This window comes from Sardina pilchardus, chromosome 18 (assembly GCF_963854185.1).
Source record: "Sardina pilchardus chromosome 18, fSarPil1.1, whole genome shotgun sequence".
Taxonomy (NCBI): domain Eukaryota; kingdom Metazoa; phylum Chordata; class Actinopteri; order Clupeiformes; family Clupeidae; genus Sardina; species Sardina pilchardus.
The window spans coordinates 4,461,682-4,475,986 of record NC_085011.1 but is presented as its reverse complement, the minus strand read 5'-3'; the positions used below and the strand labels follow the sequence as shown (position 1 = coordinate 4,475,986).

At 40.8% G+C, this 14,305-nt stretch overlaps 1 protein-coding gene across 1 annotated transcript; it reads right to left on the bottom strand.

Annotated features, from left to right (window-relative positions):
- Positions 1-5,878: 5,878 nt before the first annotated feature.
- Positions 5,879-8,273, bottom strand: LOC134064169 (forkhead box protein G1-like). Its single transcript, XM_062519992.1, has one exon. The coding sequence runs from the start codon at positions 8,186-8,188 to the stop codon at positions 7,121-7,123; it is 1,068 nt and encodes a 355-aa protein (XP_062375976.1). The 5' UTR covers positions 8,189-8,273; the 3' UTR covers positions 5,879-7,120.
- Positions 8,274-14,305: the final 6,032 nt, after the last annotated feature.

The window sequence follows — 14,305 nt, the reverse complement described above, 5'->3', positions numbered from 1 at the left end:
TGGCAAACCATTCAAATGGTCTTTTGCTGTTATGTCTTGATGCAAGAGATGTCAGAGATTTGTTAATGCAAACAAAAGTCATCAACATAACCGACATTCGCAAAATAAATTCAACATCTCATGAAATCAAAGCAGCGTTGTGGTTTTTAGTGACTTGTTATACATGAAAGAATATCGAAATATTTTATTTGTTTTATTGCTTAGGTATGAGTAAATGTAAAATAACAATATTTACCGAACTTCTATGAAACATTATTTATAATATGTCCTATGATATTTCTACAGTATATTCACAGCTGTCAGTGAAAAATATTTTGTCGGCACAACTTTGAATCGGCTAGTGCACAACTTAATACAACAATGAGTTGAGGCATCCGACTGAATGTTAGAATTCTGCGATTTCTATTTCTTAATACTTAAAAGACTAAAAGATTATATTAAGTGTGGGCTCCTTAAAAAACATTTATAAAGTAATAAAGTAGTGTTTATAAAAAAAAGATTAAAGCCTGTTTTTGTGGTATTACTTCATGTTTTGGTCCTGTTTTAAATAGATTAAAACTGACAAATAAAAGAATACCGTAGTTGCCACGGAAAGCTACAATAAATGCGTTTAAAAAATGTATGCATGTGAACTTTTTTATTTTTATATATTTTAGCAGTTTGTTCAACAGTGCGTACGCCATATAAGCATGTCAAGCTCCACATACTACACAAGTTGAACTGTACTTAAACTACTTTTTCCCATGGGGTATTTTCCTTTAAAAGCTCTAAGGCATCAGTATTGCAATATACGTTAGTAATCTCATGAATGTTCAGCACATTCAGAATTATATTTCTGTCAAACTAAATTGTCTTATAGGCAGCACAGTTGTCGACTTATTTTGCCAAAATTATTGCAGGGAGAAATTATACTTAATGTCTCCCCCTGTCTCTCCCCTGCTTGCTAAACAGCCGTTGGAAACAGTTTCCTACTCAATCAGCATGCAAGGAGATTCCCATTCTATGTCATGTCTTACCATAATCAAAGCACACACCGTCATCCCGTTCTCTCCTTTTCTCCTGTAGATTTGGATTCAGATTTGCACTCCATTTAGATCATCCTGCTTATGGGCATGTCGCTGTAGGCTGATCTTAGCTTTTTAATGGTGGGTGGCAGAGCTGAAATGAATATGGAGCCCAACTGGCACCTGATACTGGGCACTACCATACAGTGGGCAGGCAGCGGACCGAGGCCCAGTGGTTTTTACACAGGTCCACACATGCATGGCAGGGGTTAATATCACACACAGGAGACGGTTTAGATCACTAAAAGCACATTAATGTGGACGCTCATGTCACCAACTCACACTTTTTCTGGCTCAGTCTCACGCTGATTTGTGATACTCATGAGTGACTTGCGTGTTACTCAATTGCCGAGATGACAAGTGAATTTGTGCCCAATAATGGAAGGTGGAGGTTCCTGTCAAATGACCACCAGCCGCACTAAACTTTTCTTCCTCCGAATTTTGGCATTTCAGCAAGTTTGGCCATCAAGGCAGTTCTTTTTACAGTTAGGCCTGGAGTGTTTTCTTGGGGAGAACTGGGAAACTTGTTTTGCAGACTATCCACTTAGGAAGAAATGCGTTGTCTGTGAAAAGGAAGTTAGGGTTAAGCCAGTGACCAGTGTGTGATCAGTGACCAGACTAACCTTTACCATCCAGAGACACCCCCTTCTGACCTCTGGGGATTACCATCACCAGCTAGAGACACACAGAGGTGAGACCCAGGAAGTGTGTGTGTGTGTGTGTGTGTGTGTGTGTGTGTCTGTGTGTCTCTGTGTGTGTGCGTGTGTGTGTGTGTGTGTGTGTGTGTGTGTGTGTGTCTCTCTCTCTCTGTGAGTGTAAAAGTAAAATGTAAACTAAAGTTTTCAGGTATAGATTGTCAAAATGTTGTGGTCATTTGTTACACAGACTTTTTTCATACAGCTTTGAATTTGTATTTTTTGTACACTGATCCTAGAGGTTAATAATGACCGAAATAATGCATAAACTTCCAAATGTGAGGATTTTCGGTCCAGCATAAATAGATCTGTTCTTGCAGCCAGACTAAACAAACGTAAATTCAGTTAGATTTCATGAAATTTTGATTGTTGTACATTTTGTCATCAATATTATAATTAAGCTATGGGGCACTGAATTGAAGGATGTTCAATTCAGAATGCTACATTTGGGACTCAGTTTATTTTATGGTCACACCCACTGCTATTGAGTGATGAAATGGTATTTCATTTTGGAAAGCGGTGATTAGGAAGTTGCAGACTAAGCTATTTCATTACCGAATGGCAAGTGTAAAGTCGTCATACTGCTAAAAAGGACCATTGCGTCGAGGGGAAAAGAGAAAGTCATTGTTTAGCTGCCTATCGGCTACTATTTTCCTGCTTGATGCCATACTCAGGGCTCTAAAGCAATGTCCAGAAGATGTGCTGCCCTCATATATACATAGCCTACTCCATTCTTAAACAGACACAATTATTTTCTGTTATCCTGACAAGAACCAAATTAATGCAGTTATTCCTATTTTTTTAAGCATGTCAATGTTCAAACTGCGTGCGTATTTCTGTGCGTGTGTTGCAAATGTCTGCGCAAGTAGGCTATTAAATGCCGACTGGCTATTAACCGTTAACTATTGATTTGACCTGTTCCTGAAAGCGGATAGGCTGTTTTGGTGTTTGTTACATTTCGAAGTATTTATAACATGCGAAAGTTTGCTCAACAATTTTGTTGGCGCAACACAATCTAGGCAACCTGTAGGTCTATGTAAGGACCTGCTTGGAGCCCGTTTCGTATGTTGTGTTCATGCATGAGACGTTCTTCTGTAGGATTTAAGGGAAATTTGAACTTTACTCTTTCCAAAGTATTCAAAGAATTACTGAAATAGCAGCTGGACACAGGCCTTACAATTACACTATCCATGCATGTCGTTAACAGATCACCACAACTAATGATTAAATGCAATGGTTCAAGCTAGCCTAACCAATGTGTTTTTAATCATTGAAGTGAATTTTAAACTGCTGTATTTTTCTCTTTCTCTCGAGATAGTGAGGAGTAAGTCAAGTAAAGCAATCTATTGAGGTTTTTGCTCTGGGCTAAGACCAACGCCCATGGATTTTATTTCGACACATTTCTTTGGCACCGTTAAACTTGATAGTCACGTTGTCGAACTATGGTTACCCGTGACGAACGATATTTGTGCCGCTGTGTTCTAGATTTGAAGAACAGGCAAGACATTTAATTCACCATTTTTATTATTATTTATCAGCTAAACCAAACGGTGAGTGTTTCGATGCAACGTCCTTCTGCTCCTTTTTTGGAGCATAGGCCTAGGCTATTTCTTTAACCCTTCCTTATACTTCCCAAAAAGGTGCTTCTGCTTGTTAAACTGACGTGTTGGATCATCTTACCAAACGCTTTTCATATTACTTTAGGCCGCATTGGCAAAACATAGACAAATGCGTTCTTGCGTCATTCATTTTCAACTCATGTAATGTAATTAATGGAGGTTTTAAATATGCACTTAATCCATAACTTGTTCTCAGTCATTTGATTTGAACTGCATCCTGGTTTTGGGTACGAATACGAGTTTAAAGAACATTGAACTCCAATGTCACGGCAGAGATCTGGCAGACTGCTTAATTAAGATCTTGTCCGACCATTGTAATGTAAAAATACTCTATTTGTCGATGCATTTCGCTGAGGCCATTCCACGGAAAGAGTTTCAATGTTTTTTTTTAAATGTATTTTGAATAAGATTTGCTATTTTATATAGCAATTGTGTAAAAAAAAGTTTTTTTCCCTACTGGTATTGTTTATAAACTCCTGTAATTTTAGGGATGAATACAAACGTCTATGCCTGTAACTAGATTCATATCTGTGTCATCTCTATGCAAACACTAGTAAAATGTTAAACTTTTTGTTCTCGCCATGCGTTTTTGTGTAGGCTCCTTCAACACGTTACATCCTTTGAAACTTTTTTAACCTTTGGGCTATGAGGCGAAATTTGACTCACTGTTTTTTTAAGTGTCTAAACACTTTTTTTTGTTCTTTGTTGAAAGGTGTCAACATCAGATGGAAACACTTGACATTTGAGCCCTTGTTGTGCGAGTGTGTGTTTAGACTTTTTACATCACAGAGAAGGCCCATTTCAATACAAATTATATCCCACTGCTGTGTCGAGAACATATTTGATTTAGAACAAGCTTCAACTGGCACAGAACGTGGGTATCTCGAACACAAATGGTCCGTAGTGTATCTCGGATTGTTTATTTTCATGGATTGCCCATGCATAGCTGATATTCTTTTTAAGTGTCCCATCACGAAATGATAGCTGTTTCGTCACTGACTAACAATAAGTCTAGGTTTGTGGGTCTGTTACAAAACAGTTGGCTATATATGCTATTGATTCGTATTTATCTCTCATGCACACATTGGCCGACATACACCCTCTCTCACACACACAAACAGACAGCGCGCGCTCACAAAGGAGGGGAATAATTCATAGAGAAGCACACATTCAGACAGATATGACCTTGATAGTTATAATGCAGATATGACCTTGATAGTTATAATGCTCATTTTGGGAATAATTGGGCAATACCTAATCTGAGCCCTTTTAGGTTCAAGTGCTGATATCGACTCCGAGTCGATACTGAACATGGCCTACGTCCTTTGTGGACTCAACCTGCGCTGTGGTGAAAATGCGCCTGGGTTAATTAGGCCAAAATAGGCTAGCAGAGCCACCCGTCAGTGTCTGCAAACAGCGGACAGACCTAGGGCACTTTCGTAGCTTGATAGTCAACAGCTTGCGCCAACTTGGCCTGTGCCGCTTAAGATAATTTTTTGCCTCTTAAACATAACTTGATTGCTGATTTTGCATCAGCGATTAACGCCATGTTATAATAACAAGTAAATAAATTGTGGTGTTAGCTTACAAAGGCCCATCATACTAGCCTCTTCTCTTCATGACTGACATGTCGCCTTATGTGCCCCTGAGAAGCACTGTCCCTAGCGAGAAGTCACCAACCTATAAGGTACTGTATCGTAGGCTAGGGTAGGCTGCAATGGCCTAGTCTCGGTCTAAACCCACTTCTTGACAAATAAACCCGGTAGAATAGTTCTTTTTTTTACTACATTTACTAAAATTTGAGAAAGTTTTTTATGTGGAGAATCATTTAGAAAAGGTGACCGAGATCTCTGCATAGGCATGCAATTAATGAAGTTTCTCTAGTCACTTGTACAATACAGGCCTATGTTGTATCTCAAAGGCTCACCAATGCAAAATGGATGCTCCGAAGTGTGAGTGAGCTTTTATAGTTATTATTTTGTGTGTAAGTGTAAGGCAATAGTGTATCTTGATCAAATGTGTCAAATGACTGCCTATATTTGTTGATAATTAGTTTAAGTGACACAATTTAATTATATACATTTTTCTTTTTTATTTACTGAGTCTATATTTATAAATAAAAGTAGGCCTAGCTCCTTTTGTTAAGACTTTGCCTTTTAGTCTTTCAGTCTCTTAGTCTTTCAGAGTCCAGCTTCATCCCACTGTGGCAAAAACAGAGGCTACTGTTTTTTACGCACCTGTTCTGAAACTACGTCTGAGCGAAACATTATGCTTTTACCTTTTTATAAACCTTACCAAATGATGTATAAATAACCCTTATATGCACATATAATAGACTTTTAAAATATATATTTTCCACTTAACATAAAACAAATAACTTATTGTTTTCCTTTTCTTGACAAAGCAATATTTTTTAATGTTTAATACCTTATACTTTAAACAAATTAGTTTCAGCAACAAAACACAATTACAAACTTCATACAATGAGAAATCTTGCCCCACTGAAAGTGCAAAACGTAGAAAGATTTTGCATATAAAATCCCGACATCAAAAAATGCAATATTGAGAAATAAACAATTACAACTTATACGAAATTATACAGTAAAATGTCTTGGGATTTTTTGTGTGAAACTCATGCACGTGGTTCACTAGTAGCCTAGCCTACACGCTTTGTATTTTCATGTAAATCAATTTGAAAGTGGATACATTTCTGGTGGGAATTTTGAAGAAATGTAGACTCATTCTTCAATGAAATAAGTGCTATGGAATGAGGACTTGTCTTTTAAAAAAATATTTAAAAATAAATGTCAGCTTTGAGATCATATTCTGGGTCCGGATTTGATTTTTTTTTTTTTTTTTTTTCCTATCTTTCTCTTGAATTCCATTTGAGAAATTCTGGACCTACAAAAGAAACATGATCAAAACAGTAAGCCTTATGGTACTGTTGAACACAACAAATACAAATGGATCTCCTCGTTGTTAACGAAATGAATAGATGATTTTCTATATGACATGCTAACATACTGAGGCCCACTATCATGCAGCCGGTTGACATGGCATGTGCATGCGCATAACGAATCAGTCGACGCTATGGATCTCTCAGTCTGACACACAAAGAAAACGGAAATAAATTTAAGTATATAATTCAGTCTGTTGTCTAAAATGGTTTATAGACTATAACACTGATTATTATGTACAAGAATACAGCAGTAGCCCACGTTACATAATTACAGTAGGCTGAACCTAGAAGAACCTGAGAAGATTCAGATGTCTCTCTCTTCGTGTTTGTAACCCTGATTTGTTTAAGGCGCTTTTCCACGAAAAGAACGGAAAGCAATAATTCATATTTACATAAATAATTTATATCGCTCTGGGTAGCTCAATACTGACGGAGACAAGGACAATAGGACTTAAATACATTTTGAAATAAATATAAAACATAAATTAACCAACCTATCCAAAGCAATGAAGTTGTTTACACAAGATATATAAATATGAGATATATCGTTACCTTTGGCAAGTCTAGAGTCAGTTTATAACCTAAAGGTAACAAACTTTGTCCCTTCAATTAGCCTATGTGACCAAATGGCGCGCGCACTCCAGAAAGCACTAATATGGCCATTTAACTATTAATTTAACCCGCACTTATTGTGTCTTTTTCACACAGGATATGCCATTATTACAAGTCAGTGTCGATTTTTTTTACACATCCCTTATTACACATCCTGTGGTCACATTTGGATCAGTTCAAAAAAGAGCTGTGTGCAACTCTTTTCTGATGGGACAGGACGCTCGAGAATCCGCTTGAGACGCCGGGGTTAAAAGACGGCAAAGAGGTTCTGAGCGACTCCGAGAGTAGGGACGGCGGAGAGCTGGTAGGCACCCCGAACCCAGCCGCGCTCTGCTGAAGTGGCGGTGGATGCTGACTCCCCGAGACGAAGTAACCGCTCTGTCCTGATAGTAAACCAACAGGAGAGGTGTTCATACCATAGCTATTAGCTAAACCCAGCGGTCCAGAAGAACCTCCAAGAATGGGCCGTGATAGGTCCCCGTTACCAAGCTGTTCAACTCCAGGGAGTAAGGAGCCATACGCATGCCCTTGATTCAGAAATCCAGGAGATGATCCGTTATAGTGCGGGGTGTGCAAAGATAGAAATGGAGATATTTGCCAATAGAGAGGGTTGTTTGCTCTGTCATTTATTCCCAAACCGAGAGGCGCAAAACGAAGTCCTCTCTTCATCGCAAGTTTACCCCTGGAGGTAGCGGACCGCCGCCGAAGTTTCCCTGTGGTGCCCCCGATGAATACATCATCGCTTGAGGGGTCTAGCATCCAGTAGTTTCCCTTTCCTGGGTCGTCGTAATGCCTTGGCACTTTGACGAAACATTTATTTAGACTAAGATTGTGGCGAATAGAATTTTGCCAGCCTTGCTTGTGCTCCCGGTAGTAGGGAAAGTTTTTCATGATGAACTCGTAGATTCCGTTAAGTGTGAGCCGTTTTTCAGGACTTTGCCTAATGGCCATCATGATCAAAGCGTTGTAGCTGAATGGTGGCTTGTCAAATTTTCCGGTCTTGCTGGTCTCGGTCGTTCGCGGAGTTTGGCCGTCATCCTCTTTTGATTTTTCCGGTTCTGATGGTGGAGACTCCATTTCGGCCGGTTCCAGGGATTTTTCTGAGTCTGACCCCGAAGGAAGAGGGGTTTTCTCTGAGATGTCAGGCTCCGGTTTGTCACTTTTCGAGGGCAGAAGCAGACTCTTAATGCTAAACGAGGTGGATCTGTGGACCATCGTCGGCTCTTTCTGATCTCCCATGCCGCAATTACAATAAACCTTCGATTTTGCGTTTTAAAGGTAAGAGATCAGAGACGATATGAACAGGGTATTCCATGCATGAAGGAACTCGTAGGACAGAAGGGAGCTAGTCGCGGGATGCAGAAATTAGTAATTAAGGAGGTTCCGTCTTATCACTGCATCACCAAATGGGAGGAGCTAGTAACTTGGTGTTTTTTTTTTAACCATCAAAACATTTGAAACGCGTCTGTCAAATATCTTAACAATAGCCTGCTTATTTATGTTTGAAAACAATTGGCTTTTGTTATTAGATTCAGTCGATGCAAAAGCTTTACAAAATAAATGTCTAGTGGGCTGTGCGCGCGTAGACTCAGGCAGTTAGAGTATTTATTTTTCAAAGATTGGCCAGAATGTTTTTAGAACAAACAAATGTCCTCCGGTTTCTTACCTAAATTGTTGTGCAGATATTTTCTGTCGGTTTGGGCAGACCGGTTTACTAGATGTACACAACTTCTAGATTTGTCTGTAGGCTTGTCTCCATCGTTGAGAGCGTATTTGCATACAGCTTGCCTACAGAATCTTTGCTACTTGATCGCCCCCAGTGTACACAGCTGTAGTGACAGTATAGTAAATGTTGGTGGCAAGTATGCCCGCACAGAGACCTCTGGATTCCAGGAAAAGACAAGCTGTTTATCTGTAAATCGGAGTCACTTAATGTTCGTTCAGAGATCAAAATGCAGAGATCTGTCTTCACATTAAAAAGAACTCGGGCTATGTAATGCGTTTCACTCAATTTGCAAATGCTGTAGCAGAGATTGGTACTTTAAGCATTAATGATACAATTCTGTTTTGGTCTTTAGATATTTTAGATTGCAATTTACAAACCATATAGTATAACAGCCTTTTTTTGACACCATTATTTAAAAGTGATGGTAGTGTGTTATATCATTAAAAAGTAAACATGCTGCAAACAAAATACTCTCATCAATACATGTTATGTGTCATCACATTATGAATGGTGATACACCATTCTGTTTCTGTTTTCTTGAAAACAAACCTGATTAAGCATCATCCTCTGAATAGTTCATTTTCAGATTTAATATTTGCCTTTAATTTTCTGTAATGTACATTAGTTGTTTAAAATTGGCAAATGTTGATTCTATATGGGCCTATCACTAATTAATATTTATTTTTTGGAGTGCAAAATAATATTTTCTATTTAGAAGGGAGATAGTCGCAGGATTTAGTAATTATCGTTCCTTCAGCCCTTTGGTATACTAATGCTAGTGTGACTCAAACTTCATGCCACAGACCTTTGACATGTTTGCAGGGATACCAAAGTGTCTTTCAAACACAGATACCAGTGCTCATGATTAGGCTAATATTTCTTGGAGTATTTAAGAAAGTTGAGTCCCTGTTGGGTATGCACCTTGGTTCCAGCTCCAGCTCCAGCTTCCTTATTAAGATGTCGTTTTCCAACCTTGGGGTCCCGACTCCATGTGAGGTCGCCTGAAATTCAAATGGGGTCAGCTGACATAATGGGTATCTCCCAATTGAGCAGTACATTACAACAAATATTTACCAATTAGATTAAAAAAAAAAAAAAGGATATTAGTAACGGATCCTTCAATACACTAATCAAAAATAAACTTAGACAGCTCGCATGAGACGTTTGATTGATGGTATTGTGTTTAATCAATGTTCAAAACGAAATATCAAAACGACGAGGCACGTAAGGACATTTGAGGAAAGTCCGCTGTACCGCTCTCTTCTGGATGTTACATCAGAGATGAGTTGCGCTCTCGCCCATAACAGTTGAATGATTGGGGTCCCCGTCGTTTGGAGACATCAAAATAGGGTCACCTGCCAAGAGAGGTTGGGAGCCTCTGTGTTACCATAACTACTCTTATGACTGTTGACAGCCGTTCCCATGCAGGATATACGGCTTTGTAAACTGATGTCATTTTTGTTGTGCAACACAACACTTGTCATTGACTTTCTAGCTCTGTTATTGTGTTTATCATAGGAACAGAAACATTGTAACTTAAGCAAGCAGCAAAGCGACCCATCCAGTAGCCTGCAGTCCGCAGCTGCCCAGATTAAAGCAAGTACAGCCGAAACAAAACCCTCTGTTGCCAAAATATGAAATGTAAGCTATTTAAGAGTGAGATTTAGCAGCAAGATTAAGACTGTGGGTTTCTCCAAACATGAACTTGGCTGACACATCCACGTCCCCTATAATTATACCTTCCACAAAAGAAGGCTCTCTGTTATTCTACATTAATTATAGACAGGAGTTTGATCTGAATAGGCTGATATTTTACTAGTATTTATGGTCTTGTTAAAGATACATTTTATAGCACATTTATGGAAAACAATGTTATGTTATCTCTACAGAAAACATCCTATGCCCACTAACTACTGTATGTAGATCTAAATGCAGGCCTTGAAATGGGCACAGACAAACCATGACTGGCACTATCAGCCAAAGTTCAGTTTCCCCAGCTGAACGGTGTTTGGGGAGCAGAGGGAGGGAGAGTCTCGACGGACGAAGAAGAAGAAGAGCATTGTGTCACAACATTATGTTGCTACAATATGGCTCTTCAAAAGTGGACATCTGCATGGTGGAACCTCCCTAAGGGTGTTCTGGGTATTTCTCCTCTTTTCCCCTCTTTTCCCCTTTTTTCTCTCTTTGTGAGGACTCTGCAGCTCACAGCAAGTTAAAGCTCTTGAAAATCAGTCCTCACAAAGATGCCAAGCTAAATCACGTTACGTTGCCACGGCTCCAGGGGTCAGTGGGAGTTTATGGCTATTTTTAGCCCGGGGCGTGAGGTAAGGAGCCGCCGCTCGCTCGCTGGACTAGAAGAGCCTCGTCACCGTCCTAGGGCTGGCCCTAATTAGAGCAAGAGTGCGCCCCCTCAGAGGGCTGTTAAACAGCTAGCATCGTTAAATGAGAGAGAGACTCTCACTTTCAACTCTCTCGCTCACTCACTCACTCATCCTCTCTCTCTCTCTCTTCTAGTGTCTCTCTCTCTCAATTCAATTCAATTCAATTCAATTCAATTCAATGGGGCTTTATTAGCATGACCGTTAAGGCACAGTATTGCCAAAGCTAGTGATCGCAGGGCACAGAACGTACCAACATACAAAACATCAAGACACATATTACATGAATCAAATGGGAATCAACAACATCATGCATGCACGCACACACACACACACACACACACACACACACACACACACACACACACACACACACACACACACACACACACACACACACAAAACAAAGGGAGAGATGGTGTAACAGACACAGTTTGGAGGGCAGTGTTGTGTTGAAGGGTGGATGTAGTGCAGTGGTTATCTTAAGTAATGCCTTTCTCTCACTCATCCTCTCTCTCTCTCTTTCTCTCTCTCTCTCTTCTAGTGTCTCTCTCTCTTTGGTTGCTCAACAGTGCTCTTTGGTAAATGTAGTGCAGGTCATCAGGACATGAGGGCCAGGTTCCGTGCCACCAATTCCCAAATGTGGATGGGGGTGGGAGTAGCGGCGGTGATGGTGGCGGAGGTGATGGGGTGGGATGGAGTGGGGGTGGGTTGATGGTGGGGGCGATGGTGGTGGTGGAGGTGATGGGGTGGGGGTGGGTGGTGGTGGTGGATGGGTTGATGACGGTGTCAGAGGTGATGGGGTGGGATGGCGTGACAAACTGATGGAGCACCTCATCGCTGACCACTCACGACGTCCCTTTGCAGAAACCTCTTGGTCTACAGAGAAGTTGTGCAAGAGGACAATCCTCAGTTGCAGTCCTCTCTTTGCAGGAGTCTCAAGAGTGCAAGAGTTGTACACACTCCTAAATAAAAAAGGTGTTGCACTCAGCGTTAATAAATGTTTTTTTTGTTTTTTTTACCTTAACAGCCAAGCAAATGGCAACATTCCCATCTGTGGCTGAGGTAGCGCTGGAACATGCTCATGCCTTGTTGTTATTGGCTCTCCAAGACACTTTGGCTGTACACGCTCCTGCTTCATAGAAATGGGAAGCACACATCAGCTTTATTTTTAGCACACACATACGGGGCCGACTGCTAGAAGAAGAACACATTTGTCATATTCAACAAGAAGTGCAATATTCTCTCTCTTTCTCTTTCTCTCTCTCTCTTTCTCTCTCTCCTCTCTCTTCCTCTCTCTCTTCTCTCCTCTCTCTCTTCTCTCATCCTCACTCTCTCTCTCTCTCTTTCTCTCTCTGCTTTATTGGCATGACAAATAGTTAGATATTTGTATTGCCAAAGCCATTAATACATACATTGAACACACAGGTGTACTGTAAGACATGGACATACTGTAACAACAGGCAAATAATCAGGATCTCTCCCTGCTCAGGTAATGAACAGTGGACAGCACCACCCGAGCCCATCTGATAGCCCGGGACAGGAAGTGTGTGTGTGGAGGGTCTTATGGGGCTTATGTCCAGGCAGCTCCGGCTGAGCCATCCCAAAGAGCAACAGTGAGAGGCCAAGGTTGAGCCAATTTGAGCAGGAGGCTCACGGCCAAGTGTTTATGGAAACACTCAGAAGTTGGTCGTTTCGGTGTGAATTAAAACATCTTTTACTCGCTGTGTGCCCTCGGCTCAGTGGTTCTGGTATTAGGCTGTGTGCCCTCGGCTCAGTGGTTCTGGTGTTAGGCTGTGTCAGCAGCAGTCATAGCTGGCCGCTAATGCTCCTTAGGTTTCCCCAACAGCAGTGCCATTTAACCCACAAGCCTCTGTTGCTGTGGCAGCATACTGCTGTGTGTCGGAACAAACATCGTTATTTGTAATGGGGTTAATCAGAGGCTGTGTGAAGACTGACACCTTTTGCACACACACACACACACACACACACACAATCAGAGGCTGTGTGAAGACACACACCATTTGTCCCCTGCTCTCTCTGTGATTAGCTTAACCATGTAGCCACCGCGGTTAGCGCTCTGCTGTTATTGCACGCAAACACTACTACAGTGCAGAGTGTGTGTGTGTTCCCTAAAATGAATCTAGGTTACAATATAAAAAAAACAAACGCCCAGCCAATCAGTTTACTGGAGCAAAGCCCTGTTTAGCTTCTCCGAATGAATAGATATTATGCAGAATGCCCCAACAGCTCAATCTCTCTCTCTCTCTCTCTCTCTCTCTCTCTTACCCCCTAGTTCTCCCTTTGAGTGTGTGTGTGTGTGTGAGTGTGTCTGTCAGTCTGTTCATCTGTCTGCATCTTTACACATAATCTCCATTATTTCATTAATCTTCTGTGTGTGTGTTTGTGTGTGTGTTTGTGTGTGTGTGTGTGTGTGTGTGTGTGTGTGCAACATTGGGATATATAATACATCTGTTTATTTATTTTCCTCAGCTCTTGTTTAACCATTTCATGGACTGTACATCAACACACTGTATACAGTATAAGTGAATCCTGGCGACGCACCTGGTTTGACCGCCACTGTTTAAGCCGGTGGGATCCATCGCTATGATGGTGACAGGAGTGACCCAGGGGACCACACTGTCTACTGTATTTGTCCCTTTAAATGCTTGAGTGTGTAAACCAGACATGATCCCTTCCATGTCCTCTCTTTCTGTCATTGGAAAGCAGAATTCCCACAGCATTTGGAATGCTCACCCACTAATGGGGAACGTGAGGGGGAGGGTGTAGCTGGTGTTGTTGTGAGACATTTTAATGTTACTCTACTGAAGATGTGATTTAGCACAAGTGCTGTGCTGTTCAGCTGCCATGGTTTACCATGTCTCTGTGTTCATCTTAAACTCCCATCTGGATAATATTATATACTGTATATAATTACAACAATCATATAAATATTCGCAAATCTTATGACTGAGCTTATAAACCTGAATTACAAAACCTGACTTGGACTCTTTGGACTCGTTGTACTCTCTACACTGTTATGGGACTACAGTCAAGTGGAAAGCTGATCTCGTTGAGCGGGACCTTTTTGTCTTTAGTGACCTCTACTGGTCACGGAGGTGTCATTGGTCATTTAAATCTACATGGACAGGAAGCTCTCTAGCTCAGCGTAAGAATGCATGCTCAGTACATTCGGATCATTTGCACTACTCAGTTAAGAGCTCCATGCTCAGCTCCGGCTGACTGTTAAAA